The sequence below is a fragment of the Perissodus microlepis genome, chromosome 17 (genome assembly GCF_051167445.1).
Source record: "Perissodus microlepis isolate ML-2025 ecotype Zambia chromosome 17, ASM5116744v1, whole genome shotgun sequence".
NCBI lineage: Eukaryota > Metazoa > Chordata > Actinopteri > Cichliformes > Cichlidae > Perissodus > Perissodus microlepis.
In genome coordinates this window covers 21,297,585-21,323,130 of record NC_140477.1, presented here as the reverse complement: position 1 = coordinate 21,323,130, position 25,546 = coordinate 21,297,585, and the positions used below count along the sequence as shown (strand labels likewise).

General features: G+C 41.2%; 1 protein-coding gene across 2 annotated transcripts in view; it reads right to left on the bottom strand.

Annotated features, from left to right (window-relative positions):
* Positions 1 to 3,021: 3,021 nt before the first annotated feature.
* Positions 3,022 to 25,546, bottom strand: part of cpm (carboxypeptidase M) — a 29,820-nt gene continuing 7,295 nt past the window's right edge. Inside the window, exons 3-10 of one of the 2 annotated variants that reach the window (XM_084909193.1) lie at positions 25,347 to 25,444; positions 16,525 to 16,697; positions 11,458 to 11,554; positions 11,280 to 11,385; positions 10,041 to 10,211; positions 7,532 to 7,684; positions 7,299 to 7,447; positions 3,022 to 6,559 (exon numbers count right to left, since the gene is read on the bottom strand). In XM_084909193.1, coding sequence (XP_084765319.1) covers positions 6,290 to 6,559; positions 7,299 to 7,447; positions 7,532 to 7,684; positions 10,041 to 10,211; positions 11,280 to 11,385; positions 11,458 to 11,554; positions 16,525 to 16,697; positions 25,347 to 25,444 — 1,217 coding nt within the window. In that variant the 3' untranslated portion in view covers positions 3,022 to 6,289. Of the gene's footprint in view, positions 6,560 to 7,298; positions 7,448 to 7,531; positions 7,685 to 10,040; positions 10,212 to 11,279; positions 11,555 to 16,524; positions 16,698 to 25,346; positions 25,445 to 25,546 lie in introns of both variants that reach the window. The other variant, XM_084909192.1, reaches the window with a different exon arrangement.

The window sequence follows — 25,546 nt, the reverse complement described above, 5'->3', positions numbered from 1 at the left end:
AAAATTACCTCTTCTAACTCTACAATAATAATAATAATAATATGTTTTAATTTTGTAATGAGGGCAATGTGATTTAAAATATATTAACCTTCTGTGTAGGGCTGGGCGATATGGCCTAAAATTCATATCGCGATATAATTTGAAGCACGTGCGGTAACGATATATATCACGATATATTCTTTTCTTCTGTATAATGTATTTTCCACACTATAAGGCACACTTAAAATCCTTTAATTTTCTAAAAAATCGAGAGTGTGCCTTATGTATGACTTCTGGTTGTGCTTACTGACCTCGAACCGATTTTGGCGTGCAGAAATCTGTTAAAAAATGTTTTAGTACAACTTTGGTAAGCCGCACTGCTTGATGGATTGTCAGAGCATTACGGCTGCCGTAGTGAGGAGCTTTGCGGAGTAATCTGGATCCAAAACTCCGTCTTTTTCAGGTCCCAAATCAAACGAGCACTGAGAGTTAAAAACGGTCTAAATTCTTTCATCTTTAATTAAATCATCAGCGTTGCTGCTTTATCAGGTGTAACAATTAAGTTTTACATCCATGAAAACAGAATTTATTAAATTTAACAGGAAGTTAGCTCGCTAATTTACACCTAAACATTTCATACCATGTTCTGACAGAGATTTTTGAAACTAATTAAAACATACAGCTCTGCTACCACTTTCAACATAAATGAAGACAGAAAACTAAACAGCAGTGGCGTTTGTAGGTTTACTGAAGTTGGACTACCTGGTATATAATGTTGTGCTACGTGATTGCTAGCGATACAGCTATGTTAGCATAACATTAGCACAGTGAAGCTGGAGGATGAACGCCAACTTTTTTTCCACTCGATAAAAGTTAACGTGAGGGATTCTGGTGGTCAGGGACAAATGCAATCGCATAGCAGGATGCTATGCACGGGCCAAACTTCAGTCAGGAGAACAACTAAGATTATTCATCCACAATACGAGGTTAGTTATTAATACACTGCAACAACATGGGAACAGAACAGCTGGGAGAGAATTCAACATTAATGAATCAATGTTACGGAAGTGGAGGAAGCGCAGTTTTTGGCTTTCCTCATATTTCAAAAGTGCTTCAAAAGGGCGTAGGGAGGTTTGAGGTCTTCACTCACCCTGGTTCTGTTAGCCGTCAGGGCTGGGGGGCTGGGAGGAGGTGCTGGCCGTCAGACTGGGGTCTGGGATGCGGGGCCTCCCTGCTACTGCAGATAAGGAGGTGGTCCGCTTGCCTCCACCCCAGAGAGAAGGGTTACATCTCCTGGGTCTAGGTGCGGCTTGCCCCTCTGGGGGCGGGGGTACCTGGACCTGGGATATAGAGTATGTTTGGGGAGTGCGACTGTCTGTGCAGTGTCTATTTGTGTCTGTCTACATGTTGGGTGAGTGCCGAGTATTTGGTTGTGCATATGGGGGTGGGAATGCACGTTTGTGTCCGCGTGTGCCTGTTTGTCTGTGTCTATATGTCAGGTTGGGTCTTAGACTCAACCTCTCTGGGTACATCTCAGGCCCTCTAAAGTACGGAGGCCTATCTCCCCTCACCACACTCCCTGCCGGTGGCTGATGCCCTCAGACGTTGGTGTGTTGGTGGTCCTTGTCGTCTGGGGCTGGGCGCTCATGCATGTACCGGCTCACTCCTGGTGGCCGATTGGCGGGGCCGGGCGCCTGTGGCCCGGCTGGGCTCCTTCCGGGGGGTGGGATGCCCTCAGGCCTCTGGCCTCTGGGCCTGAAGCTCGGTCCTCTCTGGCACAGCTGGCTGCCGGCAGAGCCCGCGGGCACGCCACTGCAACCCCCTCTGGCCTCTGCTCCGTAGCTGCGGGGTGACCTCTCCTTTGGGGCTCTACTCAGCTCTTCCCAGGAGGGTGACACGGTTCCTCCCCCTTTGGTGGTCTTCCTCGGGTCCTTGTACTCTGGGGCCTCTGGATATCTGGGGCCTGGATCTCCTCCATACCTGCTTCATACCCTCGTGGACGGGGCTATGGCTCCCCACACTCCCTAGCAGATCGTTACATGGAGAAACCTTTGGAATACAAGCATGCTGATCCACACAGGTATGCACACAGGTGTACACACGGGTGTTCACAGACGCGGACTACACCTTTCTTGGCTGCTGCCTCAAAGCACATTGTGCGCTGTCTATCTTGCGTGCTGCACAATATCGTTTATTATTTAGTATCTACTGTTATCTACTGCTAGCTAGTTTATTGTGATGGTGCTGTATTTATTATGTTGCTCTTTGTTGTTTGCTTTCTCTTCTGTTTTTTTTCTCCATACAGGTGATCCAGGTGTTTTGTTTGTTTGTTTTTTCCTTTCTTCCCCCCCTTCTCACCGTCTCTTCTCCCCTTTGGTTTTTTTTCTCTCCCTCTCTTTCTTTCATTCTTTCTCCCTGTCCTATCCCCCAGTCATGTCTGTCCCGTTTGTAGCAACCGAAAATAAAATAAATTCATAATTGTAATAAAGGTCAATCAAATGGACCAATATGGCAAGGCCATGATGATCCACTTGGTAAAATAAATCCGCTTGGCATCTTTCTTGGCCTTAAGACAACAATTCTGATGGCTAAAGATCCAAACGGGACACAAAAAAAAAAAAAAAAAAAAAAAAAGTGCTTCATCTCTTTGCTATGACTGTCGCCCGGCATAATTTGCAGATGATAATGGTTTTAGCCGCTGCGATGCTTTCGACCAAAACAGGCGCAGCTTGATGACATCATCAACATGCGCTATCGTGATAGAGCGATATAGTCAAAATCTCTATCGTTGGCCAAATTTATATCATTTCTATCGTATATCGTTTCTATCGCTCACCCCTACTTCTGTGTTAAAAAAACTTTAATAATCTCAAATGTTTCATATTGCAGTCTTACAGTTTTCATAAAATCATTAAAATATTTATATAAGTTTATTTATTATCCACTTCCTGGCTTCCATACAGATTTAAAAAAAAAAGCCACACAAGAGAACGAAGATGATAAGAATAAAACTAGCAGATGATGTAAAAACGAAGCACACAATTATTTTGTTATACATTTTAATAATTTTTATATTAAAATCATATTTCCATCAAGAACAAGTTTGACTGAGCAGTGGGTTTGCTTCAGGTCGGCTTTGAGACAGAATTTACTTTTTCATTTTATTGAAACAGAAGAAACATAAAAAAAGTGACCGAAGCCTGCAGTCACAACACTCCCAACATGGCACAGAGGACTGTTATAAAGCATGTTTAATATAAAACAGTACAAAAGTGAAAAAAAAAAAGATATTTGGCAAGAATAATGTTTAAATCTGGGGGAAAAAAACCTGCAGAGTTTGTGTCCTGAGGGTGGGTACAAGGACTCGGAGCTGCTCTGTGTGGAGTTTAAATTGATTTACAGTCTTTGTTGTGTCACAGACTGTATATAAATATATAAATTTAAATGGTGTACAGATACTGTATGTGCTGAGGCTGATGGTTCAGGTTTAAATCCTGGGGTTTTAGATAGAACTCTGGGTCCCAACCTTCTAATATTTATATTAGAAAGCAACATAATTTGGTTGCTTTAGGGATACAAACAGGAAGTGTAATGTTTGGGCTGAAGTCTGAGCCATGTTATGCTGTATTTCTTGAAATTTGGGCCATCAAAAATGTGCCAAATTAACTTTTAACACTTCCTGTTTGCAGTGCTGTCATGGCTGTGAGCACAAGTATCTCAGGTTTACTCTGATCCAGAAGAAAATCTAAAATGTGGATTATTTTAAGGCAAATTCTGCATTTATAAGGAGTATCGTTTTTTCTTTCATTTGCAAGAGGATTTCTTCATCTTTGCTTACTGTGTGTTATGAGTCGGAGAAGAACAGCTTTATGGAAGCAGTGCTGCAAATATAATCGCCAACTGTGTCACTGAGCAGCCAAATCAGCATCACTAACCTCCTGTTGGTTTTCAAAGAGGACAACTGGCATAAGTCTTTATGTCTTTATGTAAAATAAACCTCATCATAACCGACACAGTAAGAGAATTTGAAGTTGACAGATTTGCTGCGCATTGGCTCCACCAGGTGGTGGTTTTGAATTGTTTGCTCTTCAGGTTATACTTCGTACTTCCTCCACCTAACTCTTCATCTAATCTCTTAATCTAATATTAAAACAAATAAATAGATTAAATAATACACGATAAATAAAAGAAATAAAGAGGCCAGTGAAATAAGCATAAAACTCATAGAATTGAATTTGAATTGTTTTACATATATTATAAATCATCTTGTGACACCTTAATTTTGCCTCTGCTTTGGTAACAATGAATGGAATAAGCAGAAAAAAATGAAAACAGCCTGACCATCTGAGTAATGCGCAGCGTCACTGGAAACACTTTCAGCTCACACCATCATCATTTCCACACTGCCATGTCCTGAACACTGCCCCCTTTCTAAAAACAGCATTTAGTCCCTGCAAGTGCTAATTTTAAAGTGCCCCTGCACCTCCTCGTATATAAAAGTACAGTCACATAAAAAATAAAAATCACATCTTACTAGAGAGGTTGAATCCTCCTGCTTTGTTCTGCTGTGTAAATGTTAAATGTTAAAAAAACCCAGAAAGCTGCCATTTGAACAAATCTACATTTAAAAGCTGTTTATTCCTGTCGAAGTGCAGAAAATATTTTTTGCTACTCTGTCTTCTTTTTAAAATCTTAATAAAAACACCCATTTCTCTTTAATGCCATCTCACTGAACAATTACCCTTCATAAGAATTTTTTTTTTACTATTTTCTCAATTATTATTAAGACTATAAAAAAGATACTTTAAAGTATTTACTGATATTTATTACTCGTTTAAAACATCCTTGAGGTGTGAAAACTGTGTAAATCTGTGCAAGTGCTTGCTTTGATATGAACAACAACATATGAACTAAAAGCTCAGTTGCATTACTCAAAGTAAGGCAACCGAAAGTATAAAACTGAAGAAACTATTGTGCCTTGTTAGCTGCATTTTAGAGTCTTCCAAGACGAACCATAAACTGTTCCAAAAGGTCTAGTTATTTTTTATATTAAATGGGAAATTATTGTGTTTTTAATGACCAAGCTAAGTCAGCTATCTGAGGGGCGCATTCACTTCTGGCTAGACAGTTAGCTATTAGCTTTCAGGGTTGTAACAGTGGTGCAAACAGAGGTGTTACTAATGGCATGGTGGTTAAAGTGCCAGTTAGCCATGAAATTGTTATTTTTGGATTTTTCATATATTAAATTTCCATATACCTAAAAGCTGAAGTCAATCTGATATGCCTTGAATAGTACTTCAAGATATCTACAAAAGCATTGAAAAGGAAAACACAAATAACAGTCAGCACTTTGAAACATAGCTTAGCACCCATATTCAAGTTTTGTGTGACATTTTTGATATGTGGTGTTTTTAGGGTTGAGTGAATAAGGCCCGTGTAAAAAGGTTTATGCTGCTGCACCAAAAACCTCCTTGCAATTGCTTTGGTCTTCTATAGCTTGCGTGAAAGATGCCAATTTGTCTGCAAACAATTGCCAACTACTCTGTGAGCAAACTGTTAACAATGTGACACACACTTGGTAGTTGCTGAATGTTTGCAGACCATTTGGTGTCCTCCATGAAAAATACAGGTGACCATGTCAAATACAAATCAAAGCAATATCAAGGAGAGTTTTGTTTATACAGCCCTCTTTTTGGAACCAATGTGACTGCCAGCAACATGCAGAAACTGCTTGCCAGCCAATCATGGAATACACATTTTCGCTTTGCGTACAATAGCAGACAAGTTATGTGCGTATAATGCACGTGAATAGCTAAGTGATGATTCATGCCATTGTACACTTTGTAAGGAAAAGCTATTGTATATTAAGGGGCCTTGAGGCACCACCCATTAGTGATCTTAACAAAGCAGCCATTTGGGTAGTTGGAGTCTTTGGTTAAAATTTGTGCTAGCATATAACATAAAGGCTCATATAAGTTTTTAACTTCTAATCTGGTCCTCATTCTACTGCTACATGTGTCTTTTGCAAATGTTTCCTGTTATCCATATCAGAAGTATGTAACTTCTATGCTTATGAACCTGGGTGCTCCACTTTTGCTCTGACCATCACAGTATTCTCCACTAAATTTCATCTCATGGTTTCATGGTCTCAGATTTGTTTGTGGCAACAAAGCTTGCAGGTATTGTCAAACTCCTGCTCCATGTGTCTCCTCAGAAGGCTGCAGCTGACATTGTGTCACAGTTTTGCTGTACGTGTTTGGTTTGATGTCGATAGGAACTGAACCTGCAAATGCTGGCTGGCAGTTTCACTTCAGTCGATCAGGGATCGCAGCACTGCCGCCATGCTGAGCCCTATAGCCAGGCTGCTCCACGTGGGCCTGTTCATGGCTCCCACCGCCTTCTGTTGTAAAGTGTAGTTACAGGTAGGAGTGGCATCAGTTTGGGTAGTGCTACCCACAGTCCGTCTAGTCGTTCGGGCTATGCGTTGTAACAGGAAGTCGTGTTTAAGGGCAGAGTATTGATCCGGACCATACGGGACACTGAGAGTCTTTGTCAAAACCTCGTGACCTGGATATGTTACCTACAATAAAAGATATGGGAGAGCAGGACATACATTATGCATGCTTCCTTGGCAATATCATTAGAAACACAGTATACATTTTCACTGCTATGCAGATGATACCCAGCTTTATTTATGCATTTAACCAGGCGATATAAATCAACTAGTTAAACTACAGGCATGTCTTAAAATACATTAAGACCTGGAAAATCTCCAATTACCTGATTATATTTTCAGACAAAACTAAGGTTACTGTACTGTACCTTAAAAATCTTAGAAATATGGTATCTAACCATATGCTTTCTCTGGATAACATTTCCTTGACCTTCAGTAACACTGTGAGGTTGTTATTTTTGACCAAGATATGTCCACATTAAACAAATATGTAGGACTTCCTTCATTTATTTGCATAATATCTTTAAAACTGGAACCATCCTGTCTAAAGTGACGCTGAAAAACTATTTCATATTATTTCTAAGCTGGATTATTGTAATTCATTATTATCAGGTTGCTGTCATCACTTAGTGAGATCCAGTGAGTGAGTTAGTGAACATTTGTGAAGCAGCTAAAAAGCCAAAGACACTGCAAACTCACAGGTTAACATGTCAGTCACATGATATGCCCAACCTTAAGTACACCCTGCTTTATTGTGTTTTTATTTTTTACTCTAACATGACCATAACTCACAAAACAAACATCATGTGGCAGTAAATGTTTATTTAGGTTGAAGAATAAGCTGCACTGGGCTGTAAAGTCTTACTGTGAATGTGTAGTTCCCAGGTAGCAGCAGACGGTAGTATTCCCCATGTTGATTGGTTCTGAATGGACATATATTCCTGCGACCTCTGACCTCCACCACTGCATTCTCCACTGGCTCGCCTGAACCATCAAACACTTGACCTTTGACACCTGAACACCACATACCGGGTTATTATCAAGTACTGATACTGCTTCAATAGAGACAGGTGGACTCAAAGACAGAGACATACTGACCCAGGTGGACTTGCTGGATGTAGGCCAGCAGAGCCTTTTTGTTGTCATTCCACAAAGCAGGAAGCTCTCTGGCTGGAGGATACTTGCAGCAGGACAGTTCCAGAGTGATCTCCAAACACTGCCCCCACACATAGTTGTAATCCTGCATCCCACCTGATGCACACAATCAAACACATTCAGGTCCACACTGATGCTGAGACTAAGCTGCAGCAGCACAGATGGTCAGATGCTACTCTTACAAATATTTCACTGACCATTTTAAACATCAGTTAATACGTTTGGTCCATGAACTGTCAGAAGATTAAGGAAATTCAAAATCTCTTTAAACGTGATTCTAAAAGGCATTTGATCTTTATGTCTTAATTTTGAGTAACCTCAGATAAGCTGTCTATTGGAGTAGTCCTGATTGAATAACCAGGTTTCTGGACTGTAAAACAGGATCCCTGTCGGTTTCTAATGAATGCGCACAACAAGAGTCAAATCTCCATTGTGACCATCAAATGAACCCCTCGAGCCGTGCACAGTTCCCACATACGTGATAAGGTTACTGCGATCAGGTTTCTGCAGGACGACACCAGACCGGGCTGCGCGGGCGCTGAGCGCTCAGCAGCTCCTCATCGAGTTTCTGTCGTCAGAAACTCTCTCCAAATATGAGGAGATTATTTTAAAATGAAGATTATGTTTGAAAAATCGCAGGAAGTTCTTTTGTAGTTGTGAGAGATGCATTCTGGGTTGTTCCTAGTCTTAAAGCTGCTTAGCTAGGGGATTTTTTCTTTTATTATATGGTGTTTGGTCTTGTTTAACCTGCAGTAGTTTCCAAAGGTTCTGGTAACGAGTTTCAAATTCATGACAATTAAAGAAAAAAAAAGTTTCTCTACTGCTGAAATTAAGCATGAAGTTTGTCACAGATTAAGAGCTCAAAACAGTCTACCAAAAGTTTCATGTGAGGCAATATATGAGTTTATCCAAGATTTAAGAGGATTTATTTTAGAAGTGATTCTTTATGTGTCACTCAGAGATGTTAATGCCAGGGACTCTCTTCTCCTTTGAGGTATTAGAAAATTTTAGGGAAGCTAAAGTGATGAGTGTATTTCCTGTCCTGTAGTTTTGCTGGGATGCTTGTCCTCCACTTTCACAATAAACCTCACATTCCCACTATCTTGGAATATTTTTACAGCTTACACTGTAAAAATATTCCAAGATAGCATTTAAAGTTGAAATTCACCCAACTTTCCAAGCAACACAAGCAATGAATGTCTTGCTTTATTAAAATAGGAAAAAAGCTGCTTTGCTCAGGTTTTCAGTTTGATCAAACAACTGCAATAGAAAATTAAAGAAATTGGCTATTATTTCTTTTCAAGATAACTCAAAGAGTGAAGATGGAGAACCTGTAAAAGCTTTGTACAGTCATGACTCTTTGCACTGTGAAAAAACAAGTGCACTCTGTGATTCAGCAGCTTGTAGAGCTGTTTTGTGGCAAAAGTTTGAAGTAATGGTTCCCTGTATGACTTTATCAGACTCTGTCATTACTATAGATACATTTTGGTCCACACTTCTTTACAGCGTTGCTTAGGTTCATTCATTTGCAGCCTTCATGTGTGCATAAGTCTTTGAAGGCCCCACCACAGCACCTGAGTCAAGCTGAGGTCTGGACTTTGACTGGACCATTGCAGCACCTTGATTATTATCATCATTATTATTATTTTTTTGTCATTCTGTTGGAGATTTGCTGCTGTTCTTGGGATAATTATCCTGTTGATCCAATTTGGGGAAAAGTTGATGGTCGACTCAATGACTGCAAGGTGCCCAAACCATCATTCTTCCACCACTGTGCTGACAGCTGGTATGAGGTGTTTGGTTTGTGCATCATGGATAAACATTTCCACTTTGTTACAGTCTTGTGTCTTGTCTTGTGTTTTGTTCAGATGATACTTTACAAACTTTAACCTTTATCATGCTAACTGTAGGATCTGAGATGGCGTGGGTGGGTTTTGCACGGTCTTAACTTCTTTACTTCTGAGAGGAATTAAAGAGTAAATACAAAAATATGGGGTAAATCTGATCAGACGTCCACTTCTGGGGAGATTATGGTACTGAATTAACACAAACCTGAATTTTCCAGACCTGCAACCTGCAAAAACTTTAGCTTTTTGGTGCTTATTCGCAGATGATCAGGTAATTAAGCCGATTTGATTATCAGCACCTGGCTGCTACTTACAGTAATAATTCCTATTGGCGCAGTGAGGATGCACTTAATTTTTCACAGGACTGCACTTCAATATAAATAAATCATGGAGCAAAGCTAGTAGTGGTTATTGTAGTGGTTTTTCTACAATGCTAATCAGAAGCTAATCTTCTGTATGTTCTCTATAGTATCACAAATCCCTGTGTGATCATTTTGCTATCCTTCTCTAAACACTTCAGTAGTAAATGAACTATTTGACAGAACCAGATGAACGTTTCCTGTTTCCAGTCTCTCTGTAAGCTAAGCTTAGCCAAACTCACTGACCTTCCAGACGATACCACTGGAATCCGTTGGTGATGCCCTCCAGGAACGGCCTGCTGTCCATACAGAAATTACCTCGGTACATGGAGGCGTGATTGTGGGAGTACTCCTTAGCCAGGTGAACAAACACGTCATTATCAGGAGCGATGCTAGCCCCGCCCACCAGTTCGCTACCTGTTTAAATGATGAGAGCAAAAGCCCGTGATTGGTGGTGATTATTTGAGCTTTAGAATTATTTTGTTTCCAGTAGCACTTCCCGTTGCCTTTTCCTGAAGTTTTCCCCAAGTTTTTCTGTGTGTGAGTTTGCAGGCTGGTAAAGTTAAGGCAGTAACTCTGACTAAATGACTGTTTTTAATGAAATAGTTCTACTGAGCAGTTATAAATCTGATTATCCCGATTAACACACTTCCTTTTCTGCATTTTGAAGTCAAAACAACAAATTCAAACAATACAAATACAAAACAAACAGGCTTTAAGCCATAGCTTTATGTGTTCCCACATAAACATCTGAAGTACAGGACTTAAAGAGTTTTAGCCGTTCAAATAAGAGATTAAGAGAAGCTAGATTTATTCAAACTCAAAATCTCTTTTCTTTCTTTTTCAGAACAAGAGAATGAGCTTTTTATGAGCCGCACATTTTTTTTCTGCAGCTTATCCGAGTCCTGAAAATATCCTAGTGCCTAAAATACCTCAACTGACTCCTCCAACAGGTTTTTAAAGCTCAGGTATTTTATTAGATTTTTATTATTATTATTTCAGATAAAGGGAGAATGGCAAACAAATATTTTATTTCATGCTGAAAACTGGTGTTTAATATTCCTGTGAATATACCTTCTGGTCTAAGCCTTCCCTAATGATTGAGCACTCCCTTTCTCTGCATTTGTAGTTTCTTTCTTTCTGTCAGTACCCTGAGCCCGTGGCCATGAGGTAACAAACTGTTAAATTAATATCTTTTCTTATTATTCCAGCTCTATTATCTTTGAAAATTATAATTATTCCACATCTAGCACATGAAGGAAAGCTACGCCCTTCTGTAGAGGTGCATTCATCACACATTCTCTGTACTTGTATATTTGTCTGGTGGGTCTGAGGGCCTATTTCCTGCTTTGCACTTTCCATTTCACATGCTGATATGAAGCAAATAAGAAGCTCGAAAAACATTCTACAAAGATCCACAAAAACACGACTGTGGGACTGTTGTGGACGACCAGCTAAAGTCAGACTGCTGGATCTGCCGCTTACCGCCGTTGCTGTTGTCATAGGGGTAACTGGCCACCACAGCGCCTCCATGAAGGTTTGCAGAGAGAACAAAACTCTCCGTCCTCAACCAGCCAATCACTGCTTGGACCTGAAACACATGATAGCATCCTGATGACAGAGGAAACTTAAACACGCTGTCTCGTTCCAAAGCGAAACCAACCTCAGCTTCTCTTCTCTCCTCAAAGAGCTGCTGACTTTGGAGACCAGCGAAAGCATCCGGGAAGTCCCTGTTCAGATCAATGCCGTTGCCGTTGTACCTGACGGAGAAAAACGGTCACATCACGCATGAAAATGCTGTTTTCATTTCTGTATCAGGTCAGAGCACACAGCCTTCTTGGGTGGACTTCCCCCCTTGCCTGGGCAATTACAGTGAAATCAGAAGGGGTGTGACTTCACCTCTTAGACTTCTGTGCTAATCATAGTTTACCTCTTATATTTCTTGTCTATTTAAAAAACAAACTTTGAAAACTTTTTAAAACTTACAGTAAATTATAAGTCATTTAGTGCTGCTAAGGCTCCCTTGAGCAAGGCACACGTGTTAAAAATAGATACTCTGAGTGTGCAGGATGAGAGTTTCTCTATTTAAAGAGCAGCTGCTGAGACACAAAATGATTTCTGTGCACAGACAGGCTGCCATCAGTTCACTGTTAATTACTGACGATAAGAGATCACAAACATCTTTTTCATTGCGATCAGGCTGTTCTTGTCACTGCCGTCTTCTGCTGCTGTTTTCAGACATTTACAGAAGGATCTGATTTTGTCAAGTTTATTTGAACACTACACAAAGGAAATCCAAACTCACAAACATCCTGTGTTCTACTGGGATTTGTTATATTTCAGATCAGAGCGAGGGCTGTCGAGGGGATCTGGATTGCATGACCCAATGACATCACGAGTCATGATTGACCTCACAGGACTCTAACAGAACTCAGAGCTATGACTTATTTAGAATCACATTTCTCTCACATCACAATTTGTCATTGTGCTGTCCCTTATTTTCTGTCATATCAATGGTGGATGTTCATATTAAACGGGGCGATCGTGGCTCAAGAGTTGGCAGTTCGTCTTGTAATCGGAAGGTTGCCGGTTCGAGCCCTGGCTCCCACAGTCTCGGTTGTTGTGTCCTTGGGCAAGACACTTCACCCGTTGCCTACTGGTGGTGGTCAGAGGGCCCGGTGGCGCCAGTGTCCGGCGGCCTTGCCTCTGTCAGTGCGCCCCAGGGCAGCTGTGGCTACAATGTAGCTTCACCATCACCAGTGTGTGAATGTACTTTGGGATCCATAGGGACTAAGTAAAGCGCTATACAAATACAGGCCATTTACCATGATATAATACATTTTTTTTCTTTTGGCTCTGTATGATGTCGCATATATATACTGAGGCTTGTGACAATAACTAGTTACTCTCGCCCATCTTTCTCAAACCTAACCGCTTGCGGCCCCTCTCTGAGCCTGTTTCTGCTTGAGGTTTCTTCCTGTTAAAAAAACGTTTTTCCTTCCCACTGTTGCCAAAGTAAGACAAATGTACAAATACATTATAGAGCCTCTAATTTGTCACTTAGCACTAATTAGCAGATATTAGCTGCTTTGTTTATATTGTTCATATTGCATCTGCACAGTTTAGTTTAGCTAGCATTAGTGATAAGTTAGCACTAAAACCCCAAATGGTCACTTCTCACAAAAACCAACATGGAAGTAACAAAAATGCCAAAGCTGAGCCTTCAAAATGCCAGAGTCTGAAACCAGTCAGCGATGTCACTATGGTCGTGTCGATCGTTTATTTACTGACTATAGTTTCAGACCGTGGATGAGCGAAGTAGCTGCACTGAGGCTCAGCATGAGATAAATAAGGATTATTTTGATCTGTCAATCATGTAAAGCCGCTGTAGTGAAGTCCAAGAGTAAAAATATGGACCTTTTATCATAAAAGGCCTGCTCTGAGTGTCTTATCTCCAAATAATGATCCAATTCTTCTTTGAAATCTCAAAAGTGAACTTCCCTCATCTACCTGAACTCTAGAAGAAAAGTAATCCATCCAATGGGTCAAAGGAGCTTGCAAAGAAAAGCGTCTGGACTTCTTTAAGTTTACTTGAAGACGTTTCACCTCTCATCCGAGAAGCTTCTTCAGTTCTAAGGTCAAATGGTGGAGAGTCCCAGATATAAACCTAGTGGGAGTATCCCCCCACAGAGGGACAAAAGGACCCCCTGATGATCTTCTAATCGCCTGAGCCAAGGTGTGAAACTGGGTGTGGGTCCCAATCAGCCAGAGTTTCGGGTGTGTTCATTGTGAAACCTGGCCCCACCTTATCATGCGAATTCCTGAGGTCAGATGGCCCAGGATGTGAGTGGGCGTTAAGGCGTCTGGGAAGGGATCTCAAAACTGGATTATAGATGGCAGAGAGTTGGTGTCGTAAACCCCCGCCTCTGTTCAAAGATGGTCGCTCACAGTGGACATAGATGGCTTCTTTCACTCCTCTTTCAAACCATCTGTCCTCTCTGTCCAAAATGTGAACATTGGCATCCTCGAAAGAGTGTCCTTTATCCTTAAGATGCAGATGGACTGCTGAGTCTTGTCCTGTGGAGGTGGCTCTTCTGTGTTGTGCCATGCGCTTGTGAAGTACAGGACAAGACTCAGCAGTCCATCTGCATCTTAAGGATAAAGGACACTCTTTCGAGGATGCCAATGTTCACATTTTGGACAGAGAGGACAGATGGTTTGAAAGAGGAGTGAAAGAAGCCATCTATGTCCACTGTGAGCGACCATCTTTGAACAGAGGCGGGGGTTTACGACACCAACTCTCTGCCATCTATAATCCAGTTTTGAGATCCCTTCCCAGACGCCTTAACGCCCACTCACATCCTGGGCCATCTGACCTCAGGAATTCGCATGATAAGGTGGGGCCAGGTTTCACAATGAACACACCCGAAACTCTGGCTGATTGGGACCCACACCCAGTTTCACACCTTGGCTCAGGCGATTAGAAGATCATCAGGGGGTCCTTTTGTCCCTCTGTGGGGGGATACTCCCACTAGGTTTATATCTGGGACTCTCCACCATTTGACCTTAGAACTGAAGAAGCTTCTCGGATGAGAGGTGAAACGTCTTCAAGTAAACTTAAAGAAGTCCAGACGCTTTTCTTTGCAAGCTCCTTTGACTACGATGACCTGGATGACTGAGAACCTTCACAGACAATCCATCCAATGGGACGACCCAAATCTTCTGGCACCTTTCTGTAGGAATTAGTGCCAGCATATTAAAACAAGACTTCACCATCTCATTTGTCATCTCACTCACTTTCATGTGCTTAAATGAAATGTTTCCTTATAAGGTTTGGAAAGCAGTGACCCCAAAGAGACCACACACACACACACACACACGGACTAAACCTATATGGGAGGCAAGTCCACATAATGAGACTGTTCCCACAAGTTGTTACTGCAGACATGAGTCTACTGTAAACAGAATATACGAAGACGACGAAACAGTCATAATTAAATGCTTACAGAGTATAATTGTGTGTGCATGTGTGTGATATAGATCTACAGTGTGTGTGTTTCTCTTGCCAATCAAAGTATTTTGGGTGCAGCAATGTAGCTTAGGCTTTACAAAACAAACAAGCTGTGACTGCAAGATTTTGTCTGTGTGTCAATTTGGCATTTAATCTCACTCACTCTCTCACTCACACACACACACACACACACACACACGCACGCACGCATGCACGCACGCACACACACACACACACACACAAAATTATTCTTTGCAAACGTTAAAGTGTGAGAAATATTTTCCAGCGTTCATGTTTTGTTATCAATGTGTTTATGCTAACAGTGGATCCCATGAAGAGGGCTGCTGATGGTGCGTAGCTTCACTAATCCAAGGAACTTTACATCCAGTCAGCTGTAACTAAGTGGTTTAAGTCAAGTACTGCCCTTAAGCACGTTCCTCACAAATTTGAGGAATGTAAACTTTTAATACTACTTCATAGTTATTAAATGCTGCATAAATTTGTAGCTTTGCCTCTAAAAATATGAAATAAGACAGCCTCTCATAAGTCAACATAGTCACAGGCTATTTCAGTTTGGAATCTGGCATTATTCATTTGGACTACAAACCTAATCAACTGGAGATGGTGCAGGAAAACAACAGGATGTCCTGAAACACAGTGCACATCGTGGTGACAGGTGGTGTTCCTGCACTCAATGCTCCGCTGCTGATTGAGGAAGAAAACTGCAACTGCAGATCTGTTGATACCAGACTTGGAATTTCTCCATGTGTCTGTGGATGAGACGACTCCCGGCTGTGGAAGTGCATATAAAAACAGACTGCCTTTCAAGATATGCTGTTACAGCTTCCCAGAATCACAGTGACAGAAGATGCATTTACAGAGGCCAGGTCAGTCGCTGGGCAGCCTTTACTTTACAGGGGATAGTATTATATTTCCTACATATTCATTTTGTTTTGTGCAGTAAAAACAAGTGCAAGCTGTGCCTTTTAAAATCTGAAATCCATTTTAATATATCTGACATGATTTTGGGTGCAGTTATTTTTATTTATGTGGCATTAATTTTACTGTCTAGTAAAATTCTAAAATTTTTAATATTAAACTTTATTTTTCTTACTTCAGTGATATTTCTTAATCTAAGCCCTTTTAGCATGCTGTCAGTACTTTAATTACAGAAGAGGATCTGCATACTTTGTCCAGCAATGCTTTTAGCCAGCAGCAATGTTTTTCCCGCAGCAGGCAGCGGCTTTCAGTTGTCGAGGCTCTAAAAAGCCACCGTACGTGACCTGCTGAGCAGCCAACAGCAGGCTACATCAAAGACGAGCAGGTGAACACAGCAGAGCATTTAGCAGCTACAGAAGCAGATATGTCCCTCAGGAGGGAGTCATGCATATTGCATGAGCATGCAGCAAATAAAGCTCTGAGTCCTCAACAACGGCTCATTTGTTCTCTTGTACAATTTCACTTCCTACTGTTTCACTTAAGAGGTTAGTTCATGCCTTTGAGTTCATCATTAGGGTTTTTTTTGCTACAATACACACTGCACACAGAGAGCAACACAATCAACAGTGTTCAATCTCTCTTTTAGTTCCTTTTTTGGTCTCCACCTCCCAGTCAGGAAACGTCTGTTTGCCGTCTTAATGTTTTACCAGCTGCTGATGAGCACAGGGTGTGCAGCAGGTCTCTTGGAACTTAAAACAGAGGTAAAGCTGTTTGCGTTACCTGCCCTGGCTGTTGTAGCAGTCCTTGTCTGCTACGTTAAAGCCGTCTGGGTTCATCGTCGGCAGGATGTGGATGCGTGTGCTGTTCAGCAACCGCAAGGACCATGTTTCGTTGCTATGGTAACTGCGCACCAGCTCATCTATTAGCTGAAGGAGCAGCACTCGCCCAAGAACCTGAAAGCACACGAACACAAACACGCAGAAAGAAATTTAGGTAAAAACAAAAGTTGCGATGGAATTTACGGCTTGTCCTCACACATAAGTCATAAGTGAACAGCACAAAGTTTAGATTATGCATTATGCAAGATTCATATTTAGGAAAATGGGTGAACAGATGTTAGTGCGGGTATGGTCAGCCAACTGTGAAGTAATCACTTCCACTTCCGCCAATATAACATAATGTCTTTCCACCATAAAAAAAGACATTATGTTATTCACCTCCCACATGCAGCTGGGCCATTCCCATGGCTTATCGTAGAGCTAAAACACCCGTCAAGGTCAGTCCTCCTAAATACTCCACTGAGACTAACCTTTGACTAACACACGAAAAACATGACTACATATGAAAAAGAGTAGAAAAGATGATGTTTCCAGGGTTAATCTGAGTATCTGAATGGGTTAATTAATGGAATAGAATAGAATAATCCTTTAATTGTCCCACAAGGGGAAATTTGGTTGTATCAGCAGCAAAAACACACATATACAAACAGAACAGGACACAGAACAGAAACACAATTTTTACATATTTACATCATGGACAATAGTTACCAAAGCAGAGTACTGTACAGTTATTAAAAATAGAGTACAGATAAGTGGCAAACCCAGGTTGTAGTGTGCAAACAGAGCAGGATACTGAAAGATGTTTAAATAGTTAAGAATATTTAGAATAATTAGAAAAGTAAAGATTGTGTATTGTACCTGTGCATTAAAAAGTAGACATGTAACTTCCAATAAGTTAGTGCATAGATAAACTGAGAAAAGTAATATGCAAGTTATAACAGTAGAAGTTGTTACAGCACTGATGTAAACATCTATGCTTGTTGGGAGCAGTTTTGATTGTACAGTCTGACAGCTGCAGGGAGGAAGGACCTGCGGAAACGCTCCTTCATGCATCTAGGATGCAGCAGTCTCTCACTGAAGGAGATCTGCAGCTCAGCAACATTTACATGCACAGGGTGGGAGGCTCTGTCCATCAGAGATGTTATTTTGGCCAGAGTCCTTCTGTTTCCCACCACCTGCACTGGATCCAGGGTGGATCCCAGAACAGAGCTGGCCTTCTTAATGAGTTTATCCAACCTCTTCCTCTCAGCTGTCGATAAACTGCTGCTCCAACATACAACACTGTAAAAAATGACGGATGCCACCACAGAGTCATAGAAGGTCTTTAAAAGCACTCCCTGGACTCCAAATGACCTCAGCCGCCTCAGCAGGTAGAGTCTGCTCTGACCCTTCCTGTAAAGAGCATCAGTGTTGTGGCTCCAGCCCAGTTTATTATGAACGTCAAGTTTACGCCAAGTTTACGGCTATCCAGGGTCCATTTTGGCTTAATGGATGGTTTGCAAAGTTTGCAGTGAAAACCGCATTGAAGTCAATAAATATTCCAATCAGTTCAGCTTTCCTTTAGTGATATGTGTGGAAAGTTTAAGTATTTCCAGATGAGGACATTAAGTTTAGTTGCAAAATTGTAAATGTGCTTTCAGTATAGTGACAGCAGACTCAGTTAATGTGGATAACTATGGAGCCCTGCAGGGGACATGGGAGAAAAAAAAATTAAGACAGACTTTTGCGAGATCTCGCAAAACAAACTCGGGATCTCGCAAAAGTTTTAGTCGCATTCTTCGAAGCCAACCGGGAGGTCAAGGCACGATGTGCCGGGAGAGCGGTGTTCCTCCCGGCTGTAGTAGGTCTCGACCTCCCGTTAGCTTCGAGATGGTGGGTGTCAGATCTCCGAAAACGTCGGAGCACTTTTGCAAATATGTGATGTCTTGTAAACCGAGCAGATATCTGACGTTTACACAACTACATTCACGCCTCAAAATATCTTAAAAGTGTATTTTGTGACCCAGAAAGAGTAATATTACAACTAAGTACCTGCCGCCATTGTTGGAATTCAACTTTTGTGAGATCTCGGGACTTTTCTCCCATGTCCCCTGCGGGGCTCCGTAGATAACTGACATATTTACTAAAACTAAGCTTATTTCTTATGACATCTCAGATTGTTTGCCATCAGTTTAGTAAGTGGATTGTCACTTAAATAAATTATTTCAAGATGAAATATTCTCTGACTTTAAGGAAATGGAGTACTGTGCACACTGCATGTCTTTCACTCAAGTTAGCTTTTAAATTCTTGGCTATGGCTCAGATGGACGTATTCTGAATCTGCTTCTTTACATTTAAAGGTACTTTAAGTAATTTTACTCTGCAGAGCTGAACTAAGATGTTTAACACTGGGGGCGGCGTTTTACTAGGTAGAGTGCTGCTCTAATTGAATTTTTGATATTTCCACCATAATACGTAACAATGTGCTTTTGATGTTTTTCCTGGTTAAATAAAGGCTACATCGACTCAACACGACATCTTTTGGTATAAACTGGTATCACATGGAAGTACAGGCAGACACAGTCTAAGTTTTTTTCAGTTGTTAGCTCTTCAATAATTATATAAATTTCTTTAACACGAAGAAATGTTTATTTTCATTGTTTAACAGCTTTAGTTATTTTTTTTTATTTAGAGTGGTTTATTTTTCCTAAACTTTACAGTGCATTGCTTTCACTTTATTGGGCTAACAGTTAGTTTAACATTTAATTTCACTCCACCATTCTTTGTTTTCTGTGTGTTGACCTTGCATGTTCCTGCCTGAAGAAAACAGCGGGGGAGGAAGTGATGTTGTGAGTCAGCGAGGAATTGAAATGCAATCCAGGGACGAGTCACGATGAGGAATTTTTTCCGGATACAGGCGGCTTATTGGACGATGAAGACAGCATAGGGAGGAGGAAGAAAAACATCTTTGCGAATGAATGAGAGCCTTGGGAGTGGGAATGACAGAAGGGTGGGAAAGGTGTGTATCCAAAACCACATCACACACACACACACGCACGCACGCACGCACACACACACACACACACACACACACACACACACACACACACACACACACACACACACACGTCAGGACTAGCGCTGCCTCCAGCCATCATATTGCTTTCCTTCATCAAACTCCCTCCATCTTTTGTCTCTGTTGCCATCACACGAAAACACACATTTTTATTTTTGCATCTTTATACTGTGATTTATCTTTTTACTTTATATCAGCTGAACATCACTGACACACTCTGTTAGGTTAGGCAACTGTTCCTTCATCAGGATCGGCGTGGAGCCAGTTTTCAGTGCGGGCAATTTCATCCACCAACACTTTTTTCACGGTCGAAGAAATTCGATATCTACTGTTAGCTCTGGCTTTACTGTGTTTTGTACAATCAAATGGTAAACGGTAAATGGCCTGTATTTGTATAGCGCTTTTACTAGTCCCGCCTAGGGACCCCAAAGCGCTTTACACACCCAGTCATCCACCCATTCACACACACATTCACACACTGGTGGAGGCAAGCTACAGTTGTAGCCACAGCTGCCCTGGGGCAGACTGACAGAAGCGAGGCTGCCATATCGCGCCATCGGCCCTTCTGGCCAACACCAGTAGGCGGTAGGTGAAGTGTCTTGCCCAAGGACACAACGACACAACATGTTCCTTATCAGTCTCTACGGCAACACTAACTCTGGGATAATTGGCCTTGGACGAGCTGCTCTTTGCTGCTCTTCTTTCTGTGCTAAATGGCGCTAAAAAGTCAGAAAGCAAAAACCATCACATAGCAGCTGCTGATTCAAGCACTCAGGAGGCCCAGGTCAGTCTCCACAGAGAGGAGGGGATGCCCTGCAGCTGTGAGCAGCCACGCCTTGAAAAGCAGCTGTTGGTGCTATATAAATAAAACTGAACTGAACTGAACAACCAAATGGAAGAGTTTAAAAAAAAATCCCATATAAAGATGATGCGATAGAGGACAAAACAGGTTTGTTTTCAGCAGGGTATAAACTTGTCTGCTGTAAATAAGGGCATTTTAACATCAAAGTTTATTCATCCAGTCACCCCCAAGCAGCCGCGGCAGATGGCCACCCTCCCTGAGCCTGGTTCTGCTGGAGGAGTTTTTCCTTCTCACCATCGCCAAAGCGCTTGCGTTGATTGTTGGGGTTGTCTCTTTTTTCTTTGTATTATTGTACGATCTTTTCCTGACAATACAAAGTGCCCTGAAACAATTGTTGTTGTTCAGTGCTATATAAATAAAATTGAATTTAATATTTGAACTGACTCTCTGCTAGACCCTCAAATAGTCATTAGAGGAACAGATTTCGGCTTCCCTTCATCCCTCTCTGTGGGCACAGGTGATATCGGTAGTTGACAGTGGATCTACTCTAGATTGTGTTTCTTGGGCTTCACTTGAGCAGTTTTGCATGTTTCACAGTTCCCTTCACATTCTTTCTTAAATAGGCTGTGTTTAAATGAACGCCCCTTGAAGTTTTATTCTCTCCCTATGACATCATCCAGATCCATGAGTAGAAAAAACATCTGAAATGAAGCAGTGTGAGGCTTGAGCTTTTGGCTTACACACACTGACCTCATTATTTGAAACTCTGCCCCCCCATATCTCTGCAGTTTAGAAAATGGGAAATAAGGGCAGTGATTTACTGAACTAGGTAAATGTAAAGGAAAATATCCCAAGTAAGTATATGCTTAAAAAAGTCAAAGGTAGGTCCAATCTAATTACTGATATCTTCAAATCTAGCAGCCATTACTGGATGAAACCAAAACATATGGTGGTGTTTGCCACCCATACAGTCCATGTGTCACTGAACAATTCCTCCAACAAGTTTAGATAACAAGATTAAAGCCGTCCAGCCGTGTTTATGTGACCTAATGTTGAGTGAAGCTGAGGTGAACCTCAGTGTTTGTCTACAACTTGCAGCTGAGCTTCCCTGGAAGACAAGGGGAACATGAACACCTGAGGCAAATTCATCAGGATTCATCCTTCAGGGAACAGAAATGTCCAAAATCACACAGACATCGATCCAAGAGTAGAAATCACATTTGAGGAGAGAAACGTGAACTCTCAGTGACACTGTAGGAAAATACTTTCACTTTGAAATCAGGATCTATCCCCTGGGGAACATGAACATCTGTGCAAAAGCTGTTGAGTCATTTACAATACGACAGATGTTGTCATTAAAAGAGTCAAAAAATAGAATTAGAATAACAAACAGGCTTCCAAGTGAATCCAAAGAAAGGTCAGTGCAGCACACTCAGAGTACGAGGTTAATGTGTGAAAGGAGGAAGTGCCTCCTGTTTAAATTTTTATTATTGTCCTTCAGGCAAAGTTTAAAGCCGCTGAAAGTTTTCTGTTTGATTTAGTGTTACTAAACATTTCTAACACGCAAGACTGCATTCCTGCTGCTGACATCATTCTGCCATGCCATGATGGCTGTTTGTATTTTGGACATCTGAGCACCGATGACAGAAACATCCTCCGACCTCTTGCTCGCTCACTCAGAGTTTCTGTCATGCGGTGGATATACGATGGATGTTCTTTGCTTCCTGCACTGCAAACTTTACTAAACAACTGTTTCCAACTTAAAGCGCAGCTTAAAATAAATAGGACGTGAAAAATTAAGTACACCCTCTTTCACTTTAAGCCCTAGTTTAATAAAAACAGTCATCTGGTCCTTAAGTCTATCATTCTACACCTCAAAGATCAGACAGTGCAACGCTCAGAGATACTGCAACAAACTCCAAGAGCTCCACCTCAGACTCTAAAGGCCTCAGTTAGCATGCTAAATGTTAAAGTTCATGACAACACAAGTTAGAAACAAACTGAGCAAGTATGTTTTGTTTGGAAGGGTTGCAGAAGAAAGCCTCTTCTCTCTAAAACAAACATGAAAGCACGGCTTTGGTGTGGAAAAACACATCAGGACAAACTGCAACACTTCTAAGTGGAAATCTTTGTCCATGATGCAAATCACCCGAGGAAGCAAAACACCTCATACCAGTTCTCAGCACGGTAGTGTGGGGATGATTTGGGCACCTTACAGTCATTGAGTAGACCGTAAACTCGTATAGCAAAGTATTCTAGAGTCAGTGTGAGACCCACAGCGGTCATCAGTTATTATTGCTAAAAGCGTCTCAACAAGGTGCAGGGTGTAGTTTGTTTCTCACACACTGATTCTGCATTGTAGTTTAGTTTTGTTGAATAAATGATGACACAATGTAAAATGTTGGGTTGTTGCTAATCTGAGGTTGTTTTTAAATAACTTCAAATTTACACTTTTAATATAATTTTCTCCTCCTGTGCTTTTCCTTTTAGCTCTATAACGTGGTTTTGTTGTTGTTGTTTTTGTACACATTTTGCATCAGATACACTAAATATGTAATAATAAATATGTTTCATTTTCAGAATGCTTCAACCTGCCCCTGTGCTATGTGATACAGAAATTAACTGGAAGTCAGTGTGGGGAAAATAAAGATGCGATAAAATGAAGATACAATAAAATTTGTCTGTCTGCCTGATCAAGCAAGTCAGAGTTAATCTGTAGAAGCTGTGGCAGAAAGCATGTGAGCCTCACAGGAAATATACTCTAGTCAGAAACTCCTGAGTACCCAGACAGTGCGCGCTACACGACACCTTTTCAGCATTCCCATTCGCCACCCTGCTGTTTCCATGTGTATGTATGGCGCCGTATTCCTCTGAGCCGATATACTCCACTGGTTCTGTTTGTGCGTGTGTGTCCAGGCGTAACGTGTCTATTTAAGGACACTTCCATTGACTTTCACACACATTTGCAGTGTGATCAGCTGTCCACTGTCACCATGGCAACCTGACACTGGTCAAAGGTTTTAGTCTGGTTTTTAAGGACATTCATGCAGACTCAATTTGTCTCATCCCAATGGAATTATTAGACTATTAAATTATGGTTGTGATTACATTGTGTTATTAGAATAACCTTTGTGTTAACAGTTTGAATGTCTTCTGTTTTTTCCAGTCAGAACAAGTTTTGTTCTGACTGGAATAAACAGAGCTTGTCTATTTGTTGATTAGTGGTGCCACAGATTTCATCACACTGATGACCTAATTCTGGCTGAATGTGCTGTAACACCGCAGATCAAGCAAATCAGTTTCCTCTAAGAACAAAAGTTTGAAACTTTTGCACAAAATCTGAGAATTGTCAGGTTAAACATGTAGATAAGGTGTTTTAGTTTGTAAAAATGTCTCTCAAAGGTCAAACACTCAAATACTGCATAGCTAACTGAATTACCTGTGTACTCTTGCGAAAAAGCAAATAAAATAAAAAGTCAACTGTCATTTTTTTTATCTGCAGAACTGCACAGATTAAAGGTCTCAGTGCCCTGCTGAGCTTTTCATCTGTACACTTCTACATGGGCGCAGCAAGTCAAGGCAAGTTTATTTATATAGCACAATTCAACAACAAGGTGATTCAAAGTGCTTTACAGAGACATTAAAAACAAAAACAAATAAAAAGCATGATTTAAAATTGATTAAAAAAAAACCCCAAAAAAAACCCCAGCGTCAACTCTTCTCAGTTTTTAGGTGGTAGAATCTGGTATTAGGTACTGTTTTAGTACTACTGGGGTTCCAAGTGAGCTGAGTCGGGCCAAAGATGTGATGTCAACAGAATGCACACCACTGATTAGCCAAAGAGTGACATCACTGGATGATCATGAAAGTGACTCCTTCACGTCATGGCACAATTTTCATTTTGAACCATTTCTTGATCGTGACTAGATGTCAAAAAAGACTACCAGGTCAATGTCAAAGTGTTTGCTGGGTTTAATAAGAAACTTTTAAAGAAATATAAAATATTATATTAAAGTTTCCATAAACCACTTCTGTCTGTGCTCAAAGAGCTGTGCGACCAAAAATCCTGCATAATGCTGTTTCCCTGTTTAGGTTGTTGCTAGACTGAATCACCTGAGGGATGCTGTGCTGTGATTAGCTTAGATGCTGTTTGCTGCACTTCACTCTCTCCTGATCCGAGTTTGGTGTAATCAATCCACCTGTGCATACAGTTGTAATTATGAGTGTTGCTTTGTGATGTGGTTAAAAGGAGGTTGTTCATGCTTGTTTTGTGGTCAGAAGAAGTGAAGCATCATATAGGGTTGTTTTCCTCTAAACATCCACCAGGTCATTGAGACGCCGACTAAGGGTGGAGTTGGGTTTTGGCCACATCCTAAATGAGCAAATCTTCAAAAACTTGAAAATGCCATCTTTCAGATCATGTGTGTTACATGGCGTGACAGACAGAAGCCACACCTCCAATCCATTTCTGCTATAAAACGGATGAGTGGGGCATTCAAAGTCAACTAACTGTCAAATCCTTATGTTCTCTATACTATGAGCTTCATTCAGATGTACAATAGCCATTCATATACATATAATGAGAGACACTTTTTTCCATTACAGGTATTCCCAGTTACTAACTGACCTGCCTAAGTATACAAAGAACCTGAAATTAGTGTTTCTTGATTCGGTTGATTCGGCACACTGTCCATTTCTATCTGAGAATTATGCAGGTCATCACACACTCTGTTGTCCACACACAAAGAAATCCACGGGCTCTGGACTCTGAATGGCTTTTGTTGATCTCTTTTGTCCTCCTTTAGTCCTGCTTCCTGTTAAAAGGGAGTGGCACTCTTCTGTCTGTGTGTGTGTGTGTGTGTGTGTGTGTGTGTGTGTGTGTGTGTGTGTGTGTGTATTGTCTTACCTCATTTCCATGCATGTTACCCACATATTTGAACTCTGGGATGCCAACTGTGTGCTGGTGAGGACTGACACCCAAAGCCAACACCCACAGCTGCTGACCTGAGAGACACGCAGAGCAAACAGAGCCTTCAGGAGAAAGCTAAGAGTTACAGTTTGTGCTGCTCATATCTACTTATTTGAACGTGATGTGCACTGGGAGAT